This window comes from Meriones unguiculatus, chromosome 6 (genome assembly GCF_030254825.1).
Source record: "Meriones unguiculatus strain TT.TT164.6M chromosome 6, Bangor_MerUng_6.1, whole genome shotgun sequence".
NCBI lineage: Eukaryota > Metazoa > Chordata > Mammalia > Rodentia > Muridae > Meriones > Meriones unguiculatus.
Window position 1 is genome coordinate 21,216,806 of NC_083354.1, and position 25,711 is coordinate 21,242,516.

General features: G+C 46.6%; 1 protein-coding gene across 4 annotated transcripts in view; it reads left to right on the forward strand.

Moving 5' to 3' along the window:
• Tln2 (talin 2) overlaps positions 1 to 25,711 on the forward strand; it is a 401,812-nt gene that overhangs the window by 309,052 nt on the left and 67,049 nt on the right. For all 4 annotated transcript variants that reach the window (XM_060384836.1, XM_021638296.2, XM_021638297.2 and 1 more), the window contains 10 exons: positions 2,153 to 2,246; positions 4,626 to 4,715; positions 6,935 to 7,057; positions 8,168 to 8,311; positions 10,417 to 10,578; positions 17,028 to 17,168; positions 17,629 to 17,810; positions 19,515 to 19,647; positions 22,133 to 22,234; positions 25,293 to 25,463. In XM_060384836.1, coding sequence (XP_060240819.1) covers positions 2,153 to 2,246; positions 4,626 to 4,715; positions 6,935 to 7,057; positions 8,168 to 8,311; positions 10,417 to 10,578; positions 17,028 to 17,168; positions 17,629 to 17,810; positions 19,515 to 19,647; positions 22,133 to 22,234; positions 25,293 to 25,463 — 1,342 coding nt within the window. The remainder of the gene's footprint in view (positions 1 to 2,152; positions 2,247 to 4,625; positions 4,716 to 6,934; positions 7,058 to 8,167; positions 8,312 to 10,416; positions 10,579 to 17,027; positions 17,169 to 17,628; positions 17,811 to 19,514; positions 19,648 to 22,132; positions 22,235 to 25,292; positions 25,464 to 25,711) is intronic.

The following is a 25,711-nucleotide window of genomic DNA, read 5'->3' on the forward strand; positions in this document are numbered from 1 at the left end:
CACGCACACACACGCACACACATACACACATGGAGCCACATATTTAGGGAGGAATAGATTTGATGGAAATTAGCTGTGATATGTGAAAATGAGCTCTGATGATTGTGTTTTCACAATTCAGGACATTCTTTAAACCCTACTACAGTGTCATATGCTGCCTCTTCCCCTCAGAAGTGTATCTTGAGAGCCAACATGCAGGACACAGCATTCAGCTCTCTGAAGGACACTACAAATGCATATTTTGTGAACTGTACCCTCCCAGGAAGGTCACAGGAGTGAGGGACCGCCCTGCCATCTTGGTCTTTCTCTTTCCCCTTACACGGAGGAAAGCATGGTGCTTTCTGGTGGCACCCTAATGAAGCACTTTCTAACAAGACAGGAGCATCCGTCCTACAGCTGCTATTCTGGGATTCTCTCTTGAGTTAGAGAATCTTTTTCTTCTTCCCGTTCTCCCTAGCTAAGCTTAAAATGGAAAGCGGTATTTGATCATGTAATTCAGCTAATTGCCTTTGTATGTTGGCAACGTCGTTTTCCATCTAATTTGATATTCTGTGGCAAGCTGAGAAGCTGTTGGACTAAGAAAATGAGGTTCTTTTCTATTAGGTGGAGTTACTTACATGGGTCTTAATTTGGCCTTTTGCTGTAGGATGCTGTTCAGGTGTAGCAGGTAGGAAGCGTGAATAGAATTCTGAGCCCTAACATAGCCCTGTGGACCTGCCATAGCCCTGTAAAAGAGAGCTTTGGGTCCGCTTTAGAGCCACATAGACAGGCATGGCTCTAAGTCTTACTCCTCTACCTTACAAAGAGTCATCACCTCTTTTGGAGTCTTCATTTATGAAACATAAGAGATTTATTACTTTTACTGACATTGTATTTATATATATATTTATTGATACAGTACATGTGTAGAGTGTGCCATGATGATATCAGTGATTAACATTTCTAATCCTCTATATTGTTTCTGTGCAATTTCAAGACTTAACTTTTAATTTTTAAAAATTGTGTATGCGTGTGTGTGTGTGTGTGTGTGTGTGTGTGTGTGTGTGTTTACATCTGAGTATGGGTGCCAGTTGAGTTACAGTGCCAGTTTTGAACTGTCTGACATAGATTCTAGAAACCAAGCTCAGGTCTCTTGGAAGAGTAAGTACCCTCTCTTAATCACCGAGCCATCCCTCCAGCCCCCAGCTTACTCTAGAGCTATAGCACTTCGGACAGTGTGATATTGGAAAAGATAGACCATAGGTGATTGGAACAGAGTAGAATCCAGAAGCAGACCCCACAAACATGGCCAACAGTGTAATTACAAAAGCAACTCATTGGAGAAGAGATGGCCTCTCAAAAGGTTCTGTTAAAACAGTTAGGCTTCCATTTGTCCCTAAAGTAAAAGCAAAACTGCAGCTTCTCTTTCCCACCTTGTAGACACTAACTCAGAATGGAGCCTGAGTTTCTCAGTTATCCAAAACCCAGAACAAGTTAAGCCAGGGGCTCCTCAGGAGAGTGGACTCTATGCAGGAAAACAAAATAATTGGGTTTGCCTTATAAGTTCTGAAATTAGAAATACATGTAAGATTCTCTGACCTAGCCCTATTGGTGTTAGTAAAGCAATATAGCTATTTCAAAGACTGGAGCTTAGGAAAGCTACTCAGGCCTACACATCCATACCCTTTACTGGAAAGCAGAGATTTAAGGTCCTAGGCTTATTTTTCTATCTGCTGTAGTATTTGAAAACAATCAAAATATGCCAAGGCTGACCAGAAAAGCCTGACAGGATAATCTCATTCCTTGAAGACTGCTACAGAGAAGTCCTAAAAATGGTGTCGGTGTGGTCTTTTTGCTGTTTGGAGCTTCATTGTCTCTCATGAATATATCAAAAGATGGTATTAATTTCCTAAGGGAACTGTTAGAGCCCTTGAGAAATCAGAAGCAAGGCGGGGAGTCTACCTTTCCTGGTCCCTGGGTGCATTTTGTTTGGGTTGTATAAAGAGAGCTTGTGGGAGAGGTCCCATGGGGACCACAGCCTGAAGAGTCACTTGTTATCTCTGCTGGATTTGGCGAACCATCCTTGGGAAATGGCTGAGGATGCATAAATGTGTAAAATAGTAAAATAAAACAGTAACACCGAAGCCCATGCTCCTTTCCGTTCTTGCGCTAGAGCTGTGACAGAAAGCATCAACCAGCTCATCATGCTGTGTACTCAGCAGGCCCCTGGGCAGAAGGAGTGTGACAACGCCCTGCGGGAGCTTGAGGTAAGAAAGAGCCCTAGAAGGCTGCTGAGGATGGAGGACCTCAGTGCTCATGTCCGTGGGCCTTCCCCTGTGTGGTGACCCATCTCTCTTCTGCCGTTGCCTTTTGCCGCTCCTAACTAGGAGGAGGTAGAGAAAATGGCATTTTTTAGCATTTTCACCAGTGTTTCTCCTTTTCCTACTAGGATGACATATATTTTGTTTAAGGTTCTTTCAATTCAAAAAAGAAGTGGTGCTGAGTGTCGGCTGTCAGTGAGGAAGCTTGACCTACAAGTACTAAAGAGAGAGATAGAGGCTGGGGTCGGGAGAGGTAGTCCAGTTTGTGAAGTAGTGCCAAAAACCAGGGCACCTGAGTCCTTGCCCCAGGCCACAGTTGCAGAAGCTGGGTGTGGTGATAGGGAGGTGGGGACAGCCCATTCCATGAGGCTTGCTTGTCAGACACACTGGCCTACTTGGTGAGATCCAGGCCAGTGAGAGCCCTTATCTCAAAAAACAAAATTGATGGCACCAGAGGAATGACACCTCAGGTTGACCTCTGGCCCCCACACCCATGCACAGGCATGGTCACACAAACACACAATTACTCCCACATCATTTTATTCTGCCACATGTAGGGGAGGCCCTGGAGGAGGTCAAGAGGAGTATTTGCCATTTCATAACGTAGGAGGCTCCTAGTGGCCTTTTGATTTGCATTGACAGGGCGTTTTTATATTTGAAATTCTGCATGGTGCTTGTAAAAAGTCCGAGGGTAAAGAAAGCCATTATGCCTATTCATATGTAAAGCAGTTCTTACCTAGACAGATCTGATGGGATGGGCCCAGTGGTTATCTCAGTAGACACAGATTGTACCTATTGTTCTTAGTTGTCCTGATGGCTGGCTTGGTGGCAGATTCTAAATGCTTGATCCAAGGCCATGATGATAGTGATCAGAGTTGAAGTAAAAGGACATCCATTAGGGCGGGTCTGAAGCATTTGAAAATTCTCAGGAATGGTTCTTATGTGATGTTCTAGTTTGCTTTCTGTAACACCATAACCAGAAGCAACCTGGGGAGGAAGAGGCAGGTTTGGCTTACAGCTACCTTACAGCTACCTTACGGTCAGGCAAGCCAGGGCAAGAACTCAAGGCAGGAACGTGGAACAGAAACAGTGGAGGAATGCTGCATACTGGCTTTCTCCCAGCTGTATGTTCTGCTCACCTTTCTTGTACAGCCTAGGCCCATCTGCCTAGTAACAGTGCCACTCACGATGGGCTGGACTTTCCTACATCAATTAGCAATCAAGAAAATGCCCCAGTAACATACCCACAGTCTAGTCTTGGGGAAGCAATTTTTTAAATGGGGTTTCCTCTTTCCAGGTGTGTTGGATTGACAACCAAAATCAACCATCACACGTGGGCTGTTCACGGCTCTAGCATGCTCATTTCACTTTTTCAAACATATATAGGCCACATAGGGCAGTTGGTGTCTAAATGAGATCTGTTAGCCTGGGTACCCTATGCTTTAAAGTTGTCCTTGGTTGCCAAGGTGATGGTTTCTAACAGGATCGCTGGTACTGAAAACGTTTTGGTTATCCAAGAAGAGGCTTTCAGTGAAGTAAGATCATACCTTTAACCGCCCTCTTTCCCGGTGTCTTTAAATGGATGGGTATCAGCAGCTCCCATTATCCCACATGCACCCTTTGGAGCTCAGCTGTGTTGTCATTTTGTTGACCATGTCCCCAGAGGCTGCTGACTCCCAGTGTGCAGTCTGTTGATGATGAGCAGATGCAAGGATCTGTCTCCAGGCTGTCAGTCACTAGAAGGACTCTTCATGGGTAGTGATCTAAGGTCATTGAGAAAGCTAGTGATGATTTTTATGATTGGAGAGACAGAGAAGGAGACCTCTTCCCATTTCCTCAATGGGTACCTACACAGGAGTAGACATTTCCTATACTGTTTAAGTCACCAGCAGACAAACCATCCCAAGGGACCACCTTTGGGGATTACTTTCTTCCATGTACTCCCGCTAGAAGGTCCCAAAACCAAAATATTGAGAGTCCTCCTTAACCATAAAGGAATGAATAAATGTGCCCTAGGAATGTAAGCCCTTCAGGGTTACCCAGTGGAGAAATTGTGTGCTTTGCGTTAGCTTCAGGTTTCCTTTTAAAGTCCTCCTGTCAATGTGACTGGCAGCTCCCAGCAGTGGCCACAGTGGCCTGAGTCTCCCACCCCGTCCTCACTGTTTTGCTGGGAGGGAGTCTGGAGTCTTGACACCCTGATCTGAGTTCCTCCTCTGACTGAAGAAATGAGCAGTTATAGCCTAGCAAAGGCGGCAGTAGTTGTACTTCACAGCATGTCTTCTGCTGTGCATCAGCTCACTTTCTACGTTGTGTTCTCTGTTACAGACTGTCAAGGGGATGTTGGAAAACCCTAACGAACCTGTGAGTGACCTCTCTTACTTTGACTGCATTGAGAGTGTGATGGAAAACTCCAAGGTAAGCCTGTCTGTGCTAACTGCTGGTCCTCGATACTGTGATAAAACACACAAGAAAGAGGAACCTGGAGAAGGAAGGCTTTGCCCTGGCTTAAATGTGAAGGCACAGCGTGATGGGAGGGATATGAGGCGGTCTAGTCACACTGCATCCACAGTGAGGAAGCAGAAAGAGATGAATGCAGGAGTTCCGCTCAGTTTCTCCTTTTTATGCAGTTCAGGATCCCAGCCTGTGGCTAGTCCTGCCCACACTGAGGGAGGGTCATCCCTCCTTAATTAACCCAGTCTAGAAGCCCCCTCCCCCACGTGCCCAGAGCCTCACTTCCTTGGTGGGTCTAGATCCTGTCAAGCTGACAGTCCATGTTAACCATCCTGTCTGTGCCAAAACACAGACGTCAACACTGTTCATCAATGGGGAGAAATTGAGACGGGCTTTGGGGTACCTGCCTCGCCACTGGGTGGCCCGATATGGTGAAACCTTGTCATGCAGCACCTTGCTCAAGTGTCTCCCAACATTCCAAGTATCGCAGAACCATGTGGAAAGTTTGGTAAATACCAGATGCCAGACCCCATCCCCAAGCTTTGGGGTCTGTGCAATTTAGAGGGGTTTCCAGTCCTGCCTCTGTGGCCTAGGAACCCTTCTTTAAGAGCTACTGCTTATGTCATATCACAAATCCAGTCATGTTTTCTGTACTGGAGGCTGAACTGATATAGAAAGTCCTTCTGTGACCTTGGCCTTCACAAAAGCGCCTTGTTTAGATTTTGTGCTGTCCAGTGTTTGAGGGAAGTAAATATTAAGTATTTTGAATGGTTGAGAAGAGAAGTATTAAAAAAAAAAAAAAAAAAAAACAAAAACAAAACTACCATGACTTCCTCCATCTTTCCTCAGTAAAATCTGGTTCCTTACTATTTAATTGGGTGAAGGTGGTAATTGTAAAAAGCTTTGGTAAGAGTCCTTTGGGGAACAGTAATGAAGGAGAATGCCTAAAAATCAGTAAGTGATGATGATATGCCAGAGAGACAATTGGGGGTTGAGATTTTGCCACCTGGCCTTGGTCCTAGTACCCATGCATGCTAGTTCGCTTCACTTCGGTCTTGGTGAACCAACTGTATTGATATAGAAAAGGCTCACTTTGTGTTGGGTTAAGACAAGAATTCCCTCTGTTCAGCAACCTTCATGGAATAAAGAGCTGTCTAAATAGAGGGTGCATGTGATTTAAATACTTAAATCCAGAAAAAGGTCTCAGGCTGGCCTTGAATATGCTATATGGTCAGGGATGATCTTCTGACTTTCCTGTCCTCACCTCCTAAGTGCTAGAATTGCAGGCGTGCACCATAGCAGCTGGGCCGTTGAACCCAGAGCCTCATACATGCCAGGCTAGCACTCTGCCAGCCCAGGAAGGCTCTCTTCCTAAAGGAGTTAGGAGAGAGGGTGAACTGCTATTGCTTTGCTTTACACTTTTTTTTTTTTTTGTAAGCATGATTATTTCATGTGTAAGAAATTCTGGTAATTTAGTCCTCTCCAAAATGGCTTATTGTCTCAGGAAGAACTCTGTAACACATTCAAGACTTGACAGAGTCCTCTCTCACCCAAGGGTGAACATTTTCTGCTCCATCATCTGTGGCCCTGGAGAGCACACAGTCCATGGCACATGCCAAAGCCCAAGAGAGGACAGATCTGGGATAGATAGATGCCCTGCTCTGCCCATGTGAGCTTCTGTATGATCCTTAGAAGACATTTGACTTCCCTCGGTTTTAAACTGACTGTGACAGTCCTTAAAAGTTGTTATTTTGAGAGCAAAGAAAGAATGTATCAGTGCTTTTCAAAACAAGTTAAAATGCTTAAAATATTTAGGAAATATCTTTAACACAGTTCTATGTAAATTTTCAATTGACAAATTAATCATATAAGGAATAGTATGCCTTCTACATTCTGTGTAGATTTTATGCTCTAGGAAGTAAATCATTCTCAGACAGGGCCATGTGTGTTGACTGTACCTCCTAGAGATACTGATAACCTTTGGATGCAATGTTTGTGCTTTTATTATTTATTTATCTTCATCAAACAAAGAGGGTGTAATTCTCTTGAATCTCTCTTGGGTACAGTAAAGGCAAAGATGACAAATGTTTTAAATTAAGTCGCCTTGAGTATTAAAGCCATAGGGTAACCTCCTGCAGCCCTCAGTTGGAATAAAAATTCACTGACTGGTTGCTGTTTTGCAGGTTCTAGGCGAGTCAATGGCTGGGATTTCACAGAATGCCAAGACTGGGGACCTCCCTGCCTTCGGAGAATGTGTGGGGATTGCATCCAAGGCTCTGTGTGGACTGACAGAGGCAGCAGCCCAGGTGAGAACCAGTCCCCTGTATACCCCTTCTTTCCAGCTTGTACCCTAGGACATAGTGCAGCCCCCTGAGGGAGACCTGCTCCAGCCCCTCCAAGCACTGACACGGGAACCTTGGGAAAGCTGATGGCTTCTGGGTAGGAGGAGCATACAAGACAGTGAGACTCCGAGAATACTGCAGACCCAGCACACAGAGGTCAGAAGCAGATTTTTAAAGCCAGTGTCCTGGGTAAATTGTTCCCTACAGAAGAGTAAGTGCTAAGTGATTAGAATGCTCTGAGTCTTTAGAATTGAACATTAGCCACATTTCTTAGAATTAAAGGAAGAAGAAGAAAAGCGGCCCTACCATGAGAGCTGTGATATTGTTTACCAGCTTCCTTTGGCTCACCTGTGTCCCTTTCCAATCATGACTGGGCTCATGTAACAAACACGTCAAAGATGACAGCATTTAGATTGAAGGGTTTGTCATTGGTGGTTAACCTTGAACTTGGGAGATTTTACCTACTCAAAGATAAACGTCCCTAGTTGGAAGAGAAGACTTCTAACCTTCACCCTTCCCCTCAACCACAGGAGCTCATCTGCTAGTTATATCCTATTCTTCTTACTCATTTGCCTAAGCTAAGGTTCTAATTGCTGTTGGAAATAGTTACCTAGACAAGGACCCTCTGGGTTAGCAAACCTTTGGGCAGCAAAGGATCTAGGATGGACTGACTCCCTGTATCAGTCTGCACCAGCTCTCTCCAGCCTCTTCTGACTTCAAGCCAAAGTCAGCTTCACGCTAAAAGCAGGCATCCTCGTGGCCACATAAACAGCAAGTACAGGCTACATACATCTGTGTCCATGCCCCACAGAGGAGTGGCCGAAAGGTTTTCTCTTAAGAACAAGGAAGCTTTGTTCCCTAATGCCTGCAGCAAACTCCTGATGGTATGTCAAGCTGGCATAGGCCTGTCTGTCACCATGCCCTCATTGGCGAGAGGGATGAGCTTACTTTGGGTAGCTTGCCCTAAGGAGTACCTGACCCTGCCAGCTGCCTGCACACTGTGGACCATTGTCTCCCACGGGCTCTTGGGGGGGGCATGGTGCCTGAGGTGTGGTTCTGCTCATCATTTTACAGGCTGCATACCTTGTTGGCATCTCCGATCCAAACAGCCAGGCTGGCCACCAAGGCCTGGTGGACCCCATCCAGTTTGCCAGGGCTAACCAGGCGATCCAGATGGCATGCCAGAACTTGGTGGACCCAGGCAGCAGCCCATCACAGGTAACCAAGGAAGGGGGTGGGGCATGTGATCTCTTCGGCTTCTCTGGGTAGACTATGGGAGATGGGAATGAGCAGCGAATCCCGTGCTTCCATGGCTTGCAAACCCAGATGGCTGCACCAGTGCGGTCATGCCTGTTGCTGTGATGAAGCACCCTGACAAAAGCAACTTAGGGGAGAAAAGAGCTATTTAGCTGACAGTTCCAAGTTATAGTCCATCATCCAGGGGAAATCAAGGCAAAAACATCAAGCGTCTAGTTAGACATCGTGCCCACACTCCAGAGCAAGGAGAGAACATGCATGCCTGTGCTCGGCTTGCTTTCTCTGCTCTCATTCAGTTCAGCCCACAGGGAATGGTGCTTCCCACTTTCAAGACAGTCCCCCACCGACATGCCCATTAAGACTCTCCTTCCCCCGGTGATTCAGGGTTGGGTCAGGTTGCCAAATCAACTAGGCATCACAGTGAGCAGGAAAGTATTGCAAATGTGGTAAAGGCAGGAATGTACAAATGCTTATGTGTAGTTCCTGGGAATCAACAGAGTGAGACAACCAACATAATTCCCGAGGAGCTTCGTGGCTGTTTATTGACAGTTTGTTCACCGTCAGGGAGGCTTGACCTTTTGCCCCTTTGGTTCTTACTCCATTGAGCAGTTTGGTTAAGATACGATGACAAGACAGAGTGTTGCTCTAGTTTCTGTTGCTGTGATAAAGCACTGTAAGGAGAAACAACTCGGGGATAGAAAGGGTTTATTTCAGCTTCTGTTTCCAGGTCACAGTCTATCACAGAAGGAGCATCAAGGCAGGAACTCACAGAACTATAGAAAAATGCTGTTTACTGGCTCGCTCACTGCCTCCTACTCAACTTGCTTTCTCATACAGCCTATAGATAATGCCACCCACAGGTGGCTGGGCCCTCACACACCAGTTATCAAGACCATCTCTCAGTCTAGTCCAGTCCAGTCTGATTGAGGGAGTTTTTCAGTTGAGGTTCCCTTTTCCCAGATGACCCTAGGTTGTGACAAGTTAACAGTAAAAACCATCCAGGACAGGGATGCATTAGAGTAAGTGTGAGGAGTTTTCTCAGGTCACTTCAGAGATGGCGGCACTGAGTCAAGCCTCAGAGTTGAAGTCAGGATCTAAAACACAGAAAGGACATTTGAGGAGCAGATGTTGTGTAATCACATGCCTTGCTGCTTCTGGTGTTGTGGGGACCTGGTTACAGAGGAAAGCAGTATAGACTGAAAAGAAAGACAAGTGGCAGCTCTGGGGTACCGGAGGCAGCCTTGTGAGTGGCATGTCCACCGTGAACTTCCGCCAGCGTTCTCAGGGCAGCACAGAAGTCCAAGAAGACAGTACCAGGACTGTCCTGGATCTGCTGCAGACCAGAGTGTATACTCAAATGCACCTGAGCCTGTCTAGCCTCCACAAAGGAAAGTCTACAGCTTCAAGAGAGTACCTGAGTTGAGGATAGGGATGGAGTTGAAAGATGGTCTACAGACTGCTAGTCACTGCCTACAGCTCCCCCTAGGGGGAGGAGGTAGTGGTGCATCTAGAAGCTTATGGTACCCGTCTAACCTATTCCACGGAGCTGGCCACTAGCAAAATGTAGCTGTAAATCGCTAGAAGAAATAACTAGTCCAATAGCCATGGCCTGTGAGAATCTGATACATACTGAATTTCACAGACTTGGCATGAACAAAAACTTTCAATACCATATTGCTATAACGAACTATTTTGGATACATTGAGTTAAATAAACTATATTACTTAAATTAATTCCTTGTTTCTCTACTCATTTTCATGTGCCTATGGGAAAATTTTAAAGCTGGTGTCTTAGGCTTTGGCCTGGGTACTGCGCTCTGGGGGTTTCACAGACTAGCTGACCCTATCCCCTCTAAGAGTGGGGCCCCGCACCCCCCTGCCACAGCACCTCCTTCCCGTTTCTATTTTCATCCTTTCTTGCTTCACGTTTCTTGCTCTTTCCTTCCTTGGGGCAGAGCTAGACAGACAAGATTGCCAAGATTCTGGATATGTGAGCTGCAGAGAAACCCAGGTTCCCCCACACTGAAGCATGCGGGCCCACCCCTAACCTCGCTCCATGCTTTATAGGTTCTGTCAGCCGCCACTATCGTTGCCAAACATACCTCAGCCTTGTGCAATGCCTGCCGCATCGCCTCATCCAAGACAGCCAACCCTGTGGCCAAGAGGCACTTTGTCCAGTCAGCCAAGGAGGTCGCCAACAGCACCGCCAACCTGGTCAAGACCATCAAGGTAGGTCGCTGTAGGGCAGGTCTTGTTGGTCCCTGTCCAGAGCTGAGCGAGGAGTGTGGCTGAAGCTCTGTCTCCTCAGGTATATGAGTGGCTTACCACTTACCACAGACTGTAAATCATGTCTGGGGAGGGGCTCTTTTGCTTACTAATCTCCGTGGCGGTGATGAGGGAGCCGCTCCCAGTTCTGCAGGTACGAGCCTAGGGCCTGAAATTGGGCCGGAGGGGAGATTAGGGTCCTGTCTTAGGGCTGTGTGTGGGTACAGCCTGCATATTCTTACACTGTGTTTCCTTGGTGCTGTTTGGAGCGGTCCGGGTGGAGGGTCGTGCCATGGTTGCTGGAGACGTTAGAACCAAGAGAGAATACGGAGGAGAAAGGAAATGGGAAATTACAAAACAACTGCATTTTCAAAAACCACTGGAGCTGCAGAGATGGCCCAAAGGGTAAACGTGAAGACCCGAGTTCAAATCTTCACAACCCTTGTAAAAGTCTGACACATTAGTGCACGTGGAGATTCCCAGCACTCGCACAACAAGGCAGGTAGCAGAGGCAGGAGGATTCCTTGGAAACTCATGGGGCAGCTCATGGTTGGTGTACATCCTGGCAAACAACAGAAGAGATTCTGTCCCAAGAAACAACTTAGAGGAAAGGACCCATACCCGCCATTGTCCTCTGCCCTCCACATGTGCACTGTAGCGTATGACACACACTAACATGCATACGCTTACATGATCACTTAAATCTCCACTATCATATCCATGCTGTTTAGAAATGTTTGACTTTTTCTTTTCTTGGGGCATCAACTCTTTAAAGATAGAGCATTCTTTCTTAAAAAAAAAAAAAAAGGTCAGTCACCATAGTGTTAAAGTCCATGGGTAGAGGAGGTGTCGAGGGAGGCAAGATCCCTTTGCAGTGAGGAAACTGAATTGGTCAGGCAGTGGTCTTTGTAGTGGGTGGTCTAAGCTAGGGCTTTGCACATACCAGGCAGCTGACCTTGTGGGAACACAGCCAAAACCTGGACAGCAAACCACAGGCACACAGCCCAGTGTCATCTCAGCCCCCACCCCCAGCCGTCAAAGGAGCATTGTTACCGGAGGCATGGTGCCAGTCCTCTGTGAACCTTGCAGAGCTGAGGGGAAAGGGAGTATTTATTGTTTGTTTATGCTTTTGCATGGGGCTAAGAATGAAACCAGTGGTTTGGTGCATGCTAGGAAAATGAAATGAGGACATGACCACTCAAAGGTATGGTTGAGGAGAAGGTTTATTTGTAGATATGAGGGAGAGCACAGCCAGAGGCATCTGGAAGGGTCCAGATTAAATCGGGCCATAGGAGGAGAGAAAGAAGAGGAGAGAAAGCTGGGTGCAGTGGAGCACGCCTGTAATCTCAGCACTCAGGCACGCAGAGACAGGTGGATCTCTGTGAATTCAAGACCAGCTTGGTCTGCAGGTCCAGGACAGCCAAAGCTACATAGAGAAACCCTTTCTTGAAGAAAAGAGCGAGATAAGGAGAGAGAGGAGAGAGGGCAAGAGGATCAGGAGAGGAAGCAAGAATCAAGAGAAGGCGTGGCCAAATTGACAGGGTTATATAGTGGGAAAAAAAAAAGCTGTGCAAGAGGGAAGCAAAGCCCCTGGGCCTGAGAGGTTTAGGTAGAGGGCGTGGCAAGAAGAGCTGAAAGGTGCTGCATGTCTGAGTGAGCCTGAGGCCTGTGTGTATATGCTAATGGGCACCACAGTTAGCCGTTTGTCCCAGGTTTCTTTGGGACCTTACACTAGGTACTTGGTCTAGCACTGAACAACACCCCCTGTCTGACTTCAGTAGAAGGGTCCCCAACCTTACTGCACCTTGAAATTTATTTATTTATTGCAAGAAAAAAAAATCTCTGTACAACCCCATGCAGAAGTCAGTCACGGAGTGAGTGAGCCTTGCAGAGACCAAAGGAAAGAGCCATCTGTCCAGCCTGCAGCCTCTGGAAGCTGGCTGGTGAGAGCCAGGCCGGCTCGCTGAGTCAGCAGTCCCATAGCTGTTTCAACAGAGAGTCATTTTCAAAACAAACAGAAGCCCTGTGTGCTCGAAGGCATCAAGAAACTAGATGGAAAATGAATAAACATTAAATCCAGTGTCCTGGTGCCCTAGGATCCTTGCGGCAGCTCATCTACCCTTTCCGTCATAGTTCATATTAGCAAATGACAAGCTTTTGTTTGTAAGCACATATTTTATGTTCTGCATATGTCATTCGTTTCGTGCACGCAGCTGTGCTACATTTATCATGCCCATTTCACTGATGGGAAACTGGGATACAAAGGTTAAGTAACTACACAGGTAAAGCAGCCGGTAAATGACAGCTGAGAATTCAAGCCAAGCCCCAGAGCCCACTCTCATGCTGTTGGGCTCTTTGGAGCACAAGGTATGAACTCATCCCTCCTGCCTAGGGAAAAGGCCCTGGCTGTGTTTAAAGAGCATGAGTGTCATTCTGGGGGTTGAGGGTAGCAAGGACAATATGGTTAAAAGCTGTGATGTCGTTGTTGCTTGCTGCATAAACTTTTCTCAGAAGTCAGTCATTTTCTGATCACCAGAAAGCAGCACAGAGGAGGGAAGACCGTAGAAAAATCCTGCAGCCTCTCTCTCCTGTAGCCCCCCCCCCTCCTGCTGCCTCCTTGGTTGGCTTTAGATTCCCATCTGTCTGTTAAGATCGAATCTTCTTTCACATTCTCCTCACAGTGTCAACCCCTCTGTAATTCCCGGCAGCAAATGAGCTTGTGTGATGGTCCTAAAGGTAGGCCTGTGGAAAGCAACAGAGGAGGACCGCAGGATGATTGTAATGTAGAGCACATAAAACCTGTCTCCTCTGAGCATGAATGCAAAATAGTGTCAGTGTAAGGGGAACAGAAATGAACGTGTTGCCCCAGCTTGTCAAAATTTGCCCAGAGTTTTCAGTTCCCACTGTGTGGCAGGGTTTGCTGGCCAGCCCTTGAGTGTTGCCTTTCACTCACTAACAAGAAAATGGTATAGGTCACTTCCTTGGTCGCCCCTGCACTGTACTGAATGGATTTCCTATTTGAAAGGAATGGTTAAGTATCCTGTGCATGAGAAAGCCAAATGGATCCTTCATTTCCTGAAGAGTCCAGAGAGCGGTGTCACGGCTGCCTTTTTAGCTGTCTTATGCTCCTTAGTATGTGTTTATTTTGCACCATGAGGCTGTGCCCTGATAAAAAACCTAGCTGCCACACCCTTGCAGTCATGAAGGAGGGAGAAAACAGCATGCTACCGGGGCCTTAGATCTCTCCTGATGGCATTCTTTAATCTCTCCAAGCATAGCCCAGCAAGAATCCATTTCAAACTGTCTCCTACCAGGAACGGCTCTCAATGCTTGGTGAGTTACAAAGGCACTGACTGAGTCTCTTCCCCTGGTCCACAAACACACTCTTGCCTATTTTCTCTCTCTGTTGCGCTCATTACCTAGCCTTGACTCAGATGTGTGGAATGGAATGTTATTTTAAATGTGCAGCCACTCAGGTTTGAGTGCCAAGTGGAAATTATGCAATCCCAGGCTTTGTTTTGCTGAGAAGTTGAAGTTTGGCCTTGCTGGTCACCACAGAGTGAGTGCTCAGATCCTTGCAATTGGGCATTTCCCGTGAGCGCCGCAGACAACCGAGCCAGCTCCCTCTAATTGAATTTGACTTGGCTCTCAGTATGTTTTCTTGGTCATCCTTATGTTTGGACTGGTAGAATTCTTTAGAGTAAAGTGGGGAGCACTCTGGGACAGCTTAGGCCTGGGCTGCCTTTGTTGGTGCCTAGGGTCTGTAAGAAAGAAGAGAGTTGGCATCTTGGGTGATGCTTTGAGACATGACAGCAAGTAGCAGGGTGACCTGAGTAAATTGTGCCGCTTTTCCAGGTGCTGACTTTATTGGGAAAACTAAAGGGTATTCAGTGATCTTTAGTCCCTTGAGCCCATGAATGTATTCCCCATGTGCCTGTGAGATTAGACTGAAGACACTAGGAGTATCAGGCGTGGGGGTTTGGAGTGCTCTTGTTCCCATGGGTTTAAATGTGTGACCATGTGAATTAACCCCCTCGGTGGTGAGGGAGACATTCTGTGATATGAAACGGGCACAAGGAAGCATTTGTGGCTGCTCAGCATCTCTCTGTGGGGCTGACTTGAGTATCCGTTTTACTGGGTTGGCTCAGTCATACCCAGTGGAAGCAAAATTTGAAAGTGAAATAATAGCTTTGCAGATCACCCTTTCTAATGCCAAATGCATCCTTTGGAGGAAATGACTTTTGCCTTTTGAAAGCCAGAACAGGTGGATGATAGAGGGTTTTGCTGTAGGCCCTGTTATTCAGCCCTGTCCTATGGGCTCTGTAGATATGGTTTTTAGGATCTGTGCTGAGCAAAAGAAAAAAAAAATCCTTTTGACATCCACTGGTCCATGTTCTAAGGCTGTACCACTGAGGACTGTTCCTTGAGATTTACCTTAGGGAGTCGGGAGTCATCTTTCTGGGTTGTGAAAGTTCAAATGACCAAGTCAGATGTTTTTCGTCCTGACAGAGAAGGAGGTAGAAAGGAGCGGGTCTGAGTTTGGAAAAAGGAGAGGAAGAAAGGAAACCATGTCATTTTAGTGCCCAGACAATGCGACTTGAGGAGCAGGGGCCCAAGCTCCTTGGACTCCAAAGTTCACTATGACATCCTTCTGCTTCACTCATTTTCTTGTGCTGGGACCATTTGTCTCAGGCTCCTGCCAGGTGGTACCCACCATGCCTCCCACTGGTATCCCCAGCTTGCAGTGAGCTTGGTAGCACCCAACGGCAAGGAGGTCAGTGCTCTAAGGCAGTCCTTTTCTGTATTGCCGGGGCCAGCAATGTAAATTCAACATTTAGTGAGTATAGGAAAACAGTAGGAGGTGGGGATATGCGTGTGATTGAGAAGTAGCAGACATTGGTTAAGGTCTCCAGTGGGCCTAGATGGAAGGCTGAATCTAAGAGGTCAGAGTGGGATCAGGGTCTGTTGGGTGAGGGCTGGGTGGGAGCCAAGGCAAGCCAGATACTGGGAGGCTGGTAAGTGAGCAGGCTCATGGAAATTCCTCTGAAATTATTAGCATTGTGTCTATGTAATTATTATGCCAAGTTGCCAAGGCCTGGCTAGAATGTCATTGTTATTTAGAAGTGGCCTTCAGACCTGCCTTGCCTGCCTTATTGAGAAAAAGATCAAGCCCACCTCAGACCCAGCTGGTCAGATAATGCAGTGCCTCTGGTTGGCTTGTTCACTGATTGTCTAAATAGGCTCTTATGTATTGCTCATAAGGATTAAATTAAACGTTTAGTTGCTCATTTAACAAGGAAAGTTGTGTTCTTCTGCAAGTGTAGTAACTGGCTTCGCCTTCTAGCCCTCTGCTAGAAGACAGGCACCTGCCATGTCTCATAGGCTTGTTTGGAGAGTCTCAACCTCAAAGATTAACCCCTTGTGAGACAAGCTTGACATGGATCCCAGGCCGAATCCTAGATTCTCACCAAGCTGGCAATTAGTCAGCAACATGACTGATCATTCAATCAATCCTTTTGTATTGTCTGCTGCTAGTTAAAGAAAGATGAAGCATAAAATCTATAGAGGGAAAATATGTCATGTCAAGAGCTCAGTGAATTATCTCAAACAAATATACTAAATACACTCCTCTAGAATGTCACCCAACTTCTGACACCTCAGTGAGTTTATCCTCTTTTTGTACATTCATGAATGTAATTGTGCAATCAGTTCCCTTTTACATGTGACTTCCTTAACTAGATAGATGTGTGTGTGTATATGTGTGTGTGTGTGTGTGTGTGTGTGTGTGTGTGTGTGTGTGTGTTAGGAGTTACCCATTTGATTGGGCAAGTCTAGTCTGTTCCTTCCCTTTGGATTCCATTGAATTTATTCTAAGGTGTTGGTAGTGCAGGGATATTCTTAGATGTAGAACTTAGGAAAGTTGGAAGTGTGAAGGATTAGAGATTTAGCTCAAGGATAGACTCTGGTTTTCATATTCAAATTTAAAAAATGGAGGGAGAGAGAGGCAGGGGGAAGAAGGAAAGGCAGGCTGTCAGAAGAATCACTCCATGTGAAGGATCTTTGTCATTTGGGAGGGAATGGGCTTAATCCATTTAGAATCCATATAGAAATAGAGGAGAGGATTCCATGAGGATCCCGTCTCAGAAGTGGAAAAGAAAGTGGCCTGGCCCCAGGTGTGATGGCTGGCCAGAAGGAGTGAAAACCACTGTCCTGTAAGCTGCACATCTGGATTATTCATTAGGAACCATCTGTGGCCTCTCTGGTTGACAGCAGGAATCTCTCCAGTTACTTCCTGCCCATTGAGAAGTAGTTTTCCCAGTGAACCAGCTTCCATTGCTGAGAGGAGGTTGCCGTGGCTTAGAACTGATACCTGTTTCTCCGAGGGATGAAAATCTCCATTTCTTTCCCATTAGGCCCTGGATGGGGATTTCTCTGAAGATAACCGAAACAAGTGTCGAATTGCTACCACACCCTTGATCGAAGCTGTGGAGAACCTAACAGCCTTTGCATCAAACCCTGAGTTTGTCAGCATTCCTGCTCAGATCAGCTCTGAGGTAGGAGAATCCGAAGCAATTGTAACTCTAGAGTCATTGGCTAATTCTGTAGGAAACAGAATGAGCACGGTAGTTAAAACTCCAAAAGCCCTTTTGGCGGTGCTCCGTGGACTGTGTTATTTAGTAAGCACAGTATTTTGCAGTAATAAGTACTGCGTTATATACACAGTTACTATGTTCCCATCCTTTGTGCACAGTTACTAGGCTCTGTGAATATCTACCTTTTAAAAAATAAAAGCTTGGTATTGAGAATAATCTTTGTGCCCAAGATTGGTGCTGATTCTTTCATGAAGTGTGTCATACTAAAAAATTCTTTTTAAGAAAAAAAATATATATTAGTTAAGGAACAAGCCTGGACCCACATTTCCCTGGTCTTTCTTCTTCAGGTTAGAAGTACCAGCTTAAAGAGTGAGACTTTCTAGGGTCCAACTTATCCGTCTGTGCATCTCTTTGATCTTAGGGCTCCCAGGCACAGGAACCAATCTTGGTCTCAGCCAAGACCATGCTGGAGAGCTCATCATACCTCATCCGCACTGCACGATCCCTGGCCATCAACCCCAAAGATCCGCCCACCTGGTCCGTGTTGGCCGGACATTCCCACACTGTGTCTGACTCCATTAAGAGTCTCATCACGTCTATCAGGTGAGTTTCTCATCTAAAGAGAACCTGACTAGAGTAGGAGGGGACTGTGCCCGCCATGTTGGTCATTATTGTGATGGCTAGTCTTGGTTGTCAGCTTGACACACACTGGAGTCACCTGGGAAGAGGGACCTTCAGTGGAGGAGTTGTCTCTATCATAGCGGCCTGTGTGTATGTCTATGGTCTTTTTCTCTACTGATGGTTAATGTGAGAGCCCAGCCCTCTGCAGCCATGCCATTCCTGGGCTGGTGGGTCTGGGCTGTGTAAGACATGTAACTGAGCAAGCCAGTAAGCAGCGTTATTCCACGGCCTCTGCTTCAGTTCCTGCCGCCGAGTTCCTATATTGAGCTCTCTGCTTTAGCTTCCCTTAATGATGGACTGTCTGTGACCTGATAAAACCAAGTATTTCCTCCCCAGGTTGCTGTTGTATTTATCACAGTAACAGAAAAGAAGACTTAAGAGAATTACAATCATCTTTTTTTTTTTTTTTTTAATCTCTTTGAGACCGATGATGACAGTCCTGGCCACAATAACAGCAGATCTATGCATCTGTTATTTCAGATATTTTCCCTATATTACATTTCCTGATCATCACGTTTTAGTGTAGATGGTGTCATTGTTTCCATTTCACTGCTGTGAACTTTGAGGTAGGGGAACTTGGGTGATGTCCTGCATGGTCACTTAGAGGCTTCAGCCCCAGCCCATCCAACCATCACACTGAATTCTCAACTCTTAGGGGCCCTGGAGAGCCCTCCTGCTCAGGTTCTTCTAGTCTGACAATAAGACGAAAGGGCTTTTCTGCAGCCCACGCTAACTCTGGGTATTCTGACCTTGCTAACACTCGGAGCTGGCCAAATTAGTATCCTACAACATGGAGTGTGTTTGTTTCCTTAGTTCCAGTACTTTGCTTCTTAATTGCTTCTGAAGCTCAAAGCCATAATTAAACTTTTTCTTAATGTATTGCAAAGAAAAAGTCCTCTGAACACTTCAGCTCTTTCTGCAGCTCTTGAGTTTATGACTCGTGCACACTGGAGCACGAAGCGCGTTTGCACACTTTCATTTTCAGTGGCTGGAGAGACGCTTGCTGCAGATGCGCAAGGGCCTGGGTTTGAATACCTAGCTCCATATAAAAAGCCAGGCCCGGGTGTGTGCTTGCAGTCCTAGAACTGTGGGAAATAAATGCACGAGGCTGGCTGCATCTTGCTGACCGCCACACTGGCCCCAGGTTGAGAAAAAGACCCTGCCTTACGGGACTAACACAGAGGATTACAAAAGAGGACACTGGACTTCCTCTTATGGTCTCCATGTGTTGATGTTTGCATGCACCTGTGAACAAACAGACACATAGAAAACACACATATACGGACATCTATGCATGCATGTGCAATTTTTTTTAACTCTAATATTTAAAGTGAAAGAAGCACCCAAGTGCAAATTGTTTCCTTTCTAATTACCTATTATTAGCCTGAGAGGAAGGGTGACGATTCCTCATTCTTCTGGCTAGAAATAGACCTATGTCAGGTACAAGCATTAATTAAGAAATGCACAGGCTCTGTACCAGGTTTTGCTGAGCAGGCTTCAGAGATGCTCTGCTTCATGAAGTGATCATCTGGAAAAGGGACAGGGCTCCTGACCCACTGGTACAGAGCACAGTGTGACGTGTTTAAGCCTTATGAACTTGTGTTTGATTTCTCCTGTCCCTTCTAGGGACAAGGCCCCTGGGCAGAGGGAGTGTGACTACTCCATTGATGGCATCAACCGATGCATCAGGGACATCGAGCAGGCCTCCCTGGCCGCGGTCAGCCAGAGCCTGGCCACGAGGGATGACATCTCGGTGGAGGTAGGATGGGGCTCTTGCGTCTGCCTTGGAAATTCAGGAGGAAACGGGAGAAATGTCTGTAATGCTGGAGTGTGATAATGGACAGCCCTTTCCCGTGGAACCAACAGGGAAGTCTGGGGAGGGGGTAGGACACGTGCTGAGAGGGGAAGGAGTACACGGACCAAAGAAGAATGTTCAGATGGCCAGCGTCGGGCCCTAAGATGGACTACTGTGTTCACTTGCGTGCATCAGCGGAGCAGGCCTGGGCATGCAACGCTTGAATGCTTCTCTCTGTCACATTTCTTTCTTTGCACTTTTTAGGCAACTCTAGCATTAAGCTGTAATCCGTCCAGGGGTAAGGAGTTGTGCTTTAAGTTATTCTCTATCTCGTATGTGTGTGAGATGGAGAGCTTAGCATCTTATCATTTGGGGGCACTTTATCCTTTTTCTGTGTGTATGTGTGTTATACACACATATGCGTCGGGGTATGCTCACCCGCGTAGAGCTAAGGGCCTCAATTGCTCCTCTATGTTTTTTGGGTTTTTGTTGTTGTTGTTGTTGTTGTTTTTGAGTCAGGGTCGCTCCCTGGACCTGGAGCTCATCCTGAGCTAGGCTGGCTGACCAGTGAGTCCTCAGGACCCACCTGTCTGCACCCCGTCCCCCCACTCCAGTCCTGGGGCTGTAGATGCTCGGGTCCTCGTGTTTGAGTAGCGTACACTTTACCCCTGGGCATCTCCCTAGCCTCACTGTATCTGTTCTTGCTCTTGAGTTGCTTGTCACCTGTGCAGAGTTTGCAGCCCATAATTACTCCTCTACTAAGAGTACAGCGCCCAGCAGTTAGAGGCATTCGGTTTGCACGAACGGTGTTGCCAACCTTACCTCCATAGAACGCACAAGGAGTATAATGAGCTCCGTCCCTGCCCTCCCAAACAGTGGAGCTAGAAGTAAGCATTGCTCGTTTTTATTAATAGAGCTGTCTGTTCTACTTCGGACAGACACACACGCACACACACACACATACACACACACACACTTTTCCAGGAAATGAGAAACAGGGCTAAGCACTGTAACCATGCAGAAAGCTAGAATTAGTAACGTTAAGCCTGTCCCTAAAGTTGAACATACATGAAGTGCGTGTTGGGGGTGATTGGTCAGCAGACCGTGTCCTTAAGTAGCCCCCAGGTTTAAAAGCCAAGGTGAAGCCACGTTCGGAAGCTTCACACAACTTTAATCCCAGCAGGCAGCAGGCAGAAGCAGTTTGAGTTCTGTGAGTCTGAAGACAGCCAGCACTACATAGTGAGACACTGCCTGCCCCCTTCGAAAGAAAGAAAGAAAGAAAGAACCCATGACCACCGCCCGGAGGTGCGTCTCCTCACCATCACTTCTAAACTGCATCCTCTGCCTTCACTCCCCAAGAGCCTTCATTGTACAATCCTGAATTTAACAAAGCACCTATCATAAAACATATTCTTGCCCCTAATCGTATTAGGTGTGTGAGGATAATAAAGAATTAGCTAAATAAGGCCTTTGGACTTTGGGGGAGCCTCTCTTTGCCTGCCCCAACTCTCTAGCTCTTTTTTTGTTCTGTTTTTAAGCTTGCCTGCTAAGCTTTTTCTCTCCTGGAGTGAACTCTGCCTGAAGCCCTCGTGTTCAAGTGCATTATGGTTCAGTGGCAAAGTAACAAATGCGGGAAGGATATTGTCCCTTTATTGGGTGACAGTACAAGGTGTACATCTCTCCTATCCAGAACAGTTCCTAAGATGATTTTGAGAAAGGGATGGGATTTTTCCTGCTTGCAGCTAATTTTCAGCTTCAAGTTCCCCATCCCCCACCTCACACCCTCCCAGCATAGTCCGGCTGTCTTTCTGTATTGCTTAACAGCTTAAACTCATTTCTTTGGTTTAACATAGAGGTTAAACAATCTGAGACCTGAAAAGAAATACCTCAAGAGTGTCATTTCCAATGTTTGCCTGCAAGTCACCAAGGACAGTGAGCAGAGTCTGGCCAAGCTCTGCATGCATCTGGTCTGGTACCCTCATAGTGTGCCATCAGGGAAGCCTTCTGAGAGCCGATCTCATTTTTACATCACCCTTCCACCACCCCCACCCCTTCGGGTTCTGAGAACACCAAGACCTGTGTGTTCCCCCAGTTCCCAATTAGCTGTCTCTATCTGGACCAAGTTGTCTGCCTTCTTGGAAAGTACAGCTGTTCCTCGCTCCCAGTAATCAGGGTATATAACCTACCGTGAAGACACCACTGGCATCCGTTGCCAGGGCTGGTGAGAATGAAGCCAGTGAGAAGCACATCCCTCAGGCTGGCCTCATCTGAGGAAGGATGAGGAATCTCAGCCAAGGGAACAAGGCAAGTCAGAGAATAGAAGATCAGGGGAGCATCAGGCCTGCTGATTTCATGCAGGTCCTGTTGTCCTTCATGAAGGGCTTTTCAGAATGACTCAGCATTGTAGGGAACTATTGTCAATTGACCTTGACAGTTCTCCCTCTGTCAGGCCTTGCAGGAGCAGCTGACCTCGGTGGTCCAGGAAATTGGGCATCTTATTGACCCTATTGCCACAGCAGCCCGGGGAGAAGCTGCCCAGCTGGGACATAAGGTAATGTGCTAGCAGGAAATCCTGCTAAGAGAGCGATGCTGGATGTGTGCAGAGAGGGGTGGGTATCATTATGCCCAAAAGCCCATGCTCAGTGTTTTCCCGTGCTTTGATTCTGTATTCCTCACAGTGACAGTGAGCCTCGTGCTGTCACAAATTCCACTTTACCAATGAACAAACTAAAACCTGGTGTGTGAAGAAATCTGTGTAAAAATCTTAAGAAGATAACATCGAGGAAGGTTTAAATCCAAAGGACTCCAGGCGGGGAATATCATTCTTCATGACAATGCTCACCTCTCTAAGGATTCTGGGCACTGGTTTAGTCAGTATGTTTCACTTCCCCCACCACTTAATGACTCTTGACTTGACTCCTTACATCTACATTAGTAAAGTTAATTCCTAATCAAATAAACATAGAGAACAGGTAGAAGTCTAGTGCAGTAAACATTTTGGCTGCAAGTTCTGATTCCTGAGTGACCCATCAGTCCCTGCATTAGTTTCTTTTCTGATGCTAAGCAACCTGAGAGGATAAAGTTTATTTTTGGCTTACAGTTCCAAAAGGATGGAGTCCATCTTGACAACAAAGACATCATGCCAGCAAGGATGTGGGGGTTGACTTAGCAGTTAAGGAGCAGAGAGAGAGAGCAGAAAAGCAGGACCAGACAATGAAACCCCAAAGCCAGCCCCAGTGACTCTCCCTCTAGCAAGACTCCATCTTCTCACATTTCCATAACCTTACCAAAGAGTGCCACCAACTGGGGATCAAGTGTTCAAACATAGGAGCCTAGGAGAGCCATTTCTCATTCACACCACCACAGCGCCCTGTTGCCTTTGGTGATGAACCCTATGTGTTATTCCTGGGGACAGGATAAGTCCTGTGCCAGTGTATAGGATGGCCTTTGCTTGCTCGGGGTGGGACCTCCACATCTGGACAAAGCAGGCAGCTGGGAGCCAGCTACACCTGTGCTCTGTTTGCAGGCTATCCACTCAGCCTTCAAGGGGCTCCGTTAAGATGCACAAAGAGGGATTTGGGGAAGTATCAGATAAAGTTCTTGCTGTGCAAGCATGAGGACCTGAGTTCAGATCCCCAGCACCCACATAACTAGGTACTCACCTGTAACCCCAACACAGAGGAGGCTTTCTGGGGCTCACAGGCTAGCCATTCTCATCAAATCTGCAAACTCTTAAGTTCAGTGTGAGACCCTGTCTCAAAAATTCATATCACGGGATGGGAAGATGGCTCAGTGAGTAAGAGTGCTTCCTGGACAAGCATGAAGGACTGAGTTTGACTCTCCAACACCCATGTAAAAAGCTGAACATTGCCATCTGTTCCTGTAACCCTGTTGTTGAGAGGAGTGTTGGCAGAGACAAGTGGATCCTGGGAGCTTGCCTAGCTAAAATACTGATCTGCAGATTTAATGAGAGACCCTGTGCAAGGGAATAAAGCCAAAACTGATGTCACATCTGGACATGGCCGTACAGACCCAACCATACACATGCACAGACATCTCATACCCAAATAAAAGAAGGTGGAGAGCAATTAAGAAAAACACCTGATATCAGTCTCTGGCCTCCACATGTACATGTATGTAGAGACATACAGAGGCACATAAAGACACAGAAGGTCAGCAGTGGCCCTGCTCAGATGTGTCTGTAAATAACCTAAGAAGAATAACAGAGCGAGAGTATCCTCATTGCTGGCCAGTAGTGTTATTGCTCACTGTGGGCTGTGATGACTATCATTGTTCCTTTTTGGATGTTGACACTCACACGTGGGCTGCTGCTCAGTATCCCCCAACCCTTGATTTGTTTGTGACCTAGTGCCTGCTTGTATGAGGTTGCCTCTCTGCCTGTACCCCCACAACGTGTTTCCTTCCTCTGTGTGGTGGAAGAAAGCCTAAAGGGAGCCACAGGCTGACGATTTGCATAAAATATCTTTAATGGGAATCTTAGCAACTAGTTATGATGCACAAAAATGAAGAATTAAGCCAGCTATTGGTGCTGGTGTGTTTTATCAGAGTGGAAATATATGGGGCCAGACATGAAAATATGGTCCTCCAGCTGTTAAATAGAGGGGTATCACTCTATCACCCTCAGACTTCACTTACAAAGCAAGAAACATACCGAGTGATGGACTTCTCAAGCCTGGCTGCATTAGAACTAGAATAAAAACTAAAGCAGAAGAGCATCAGTGAGAAGAGGGTGGGAGCTGAGAGCCAGGCTATGAAGTGGACCAAGCCCCCACCTCATCTCCACCACCAAGCTGCATCATTTGAGCATATGACCCACACTTCTGCCCCGGTTTCTCTTGGTCTGGGTCTGGGTCTTAAAACTGGAGTCAAAATTAACTAAGGAATTGGCTTGGAAACATTTAGCAAGGCCCTAAACGCGGGCAGTAGGTAGCTGTCTTAAGAAGTTTTGATTTTGTTCTTTTGTTGGTTGTGGAGTTTGATTTGGTCTGAACATTGGATAGCATACCCAGGCCCCTCACACACTAGAAAAGTAATTTACCACTGAGCTACATTCCCAGCCCCTTGACCAGCTTTTTCACTTTCATAGGTTGAGCCAAACAAAGAAGTTAGACAGTGGTGACATCATTTTGCTTTATTCCATTCCCAAGGCTTGGCCCAGTGTTTGGCGAGGATGCCAGTTGACCTGTCTACTGAAAAACCTTGCAGATTCTCTTTCTCTTACTCCCGTCTTGTGACCCTCTCCTCTCTTGTTCTCCTTCTCTTTTGGATATGTGGGGTGTCTCTTATTCTTAACAGTTTTACTTATAAAACTGACAATTTATAAAGCTGAGTATAAGTCTGGTATCGGCCTCTAAATTCCAGAATGGGTTTCTTACCATATATGGAGAGGAGATGGAGAATTCCCTGAGAAAGAAGAGCCAGGCAATAGACTGTTAACTAGAGAGTATTTCAAAAAGCAGGTTGCAGCCAAATATGCCTTTTCCTATGAGTCATATCATCCTTGCTCCAAACCCCCTCCTCAGCATGGGGCCCCCACAAAAGGGGACCTGAACTTACGCAATACATCTGGGATTTTTCTTTCTTGAAAGGTGACACAGCTGGCAAGCTACTTTGAGCCCTTGATCTTAGCTGCAGTTGGTGTCGCCTCTAAGATGCTGGACCATCAACAACAGATGACAGTGCTGGACCAGACCAAGACTCTCGCAGAGTCTGCTCTGCAGATGCTGTACGCAGCCAAGGAAGGTGGAGGGAACCCCAAGGTAATGCTTCAAGGCATCGGGGCCGGCCTGGGATTTCAAGTCCTTCCTGTGCTGGCCCCTGCCTCAAAAAATACCTCCAAGGTGACTTCCCTGTCTAAAGGAGAATTAAACTGGTCGCTTTCCAAACAGGTGTAGTTGAGGGTTATTTGCAGGTTCTTTCCCCCGGCAGGATACATAGGCAAGCATTTGTGGGGCACACGAGTACATGGCATGCTCAGATGGGAGTGGAGGTGCTAAACTTAGTGGGT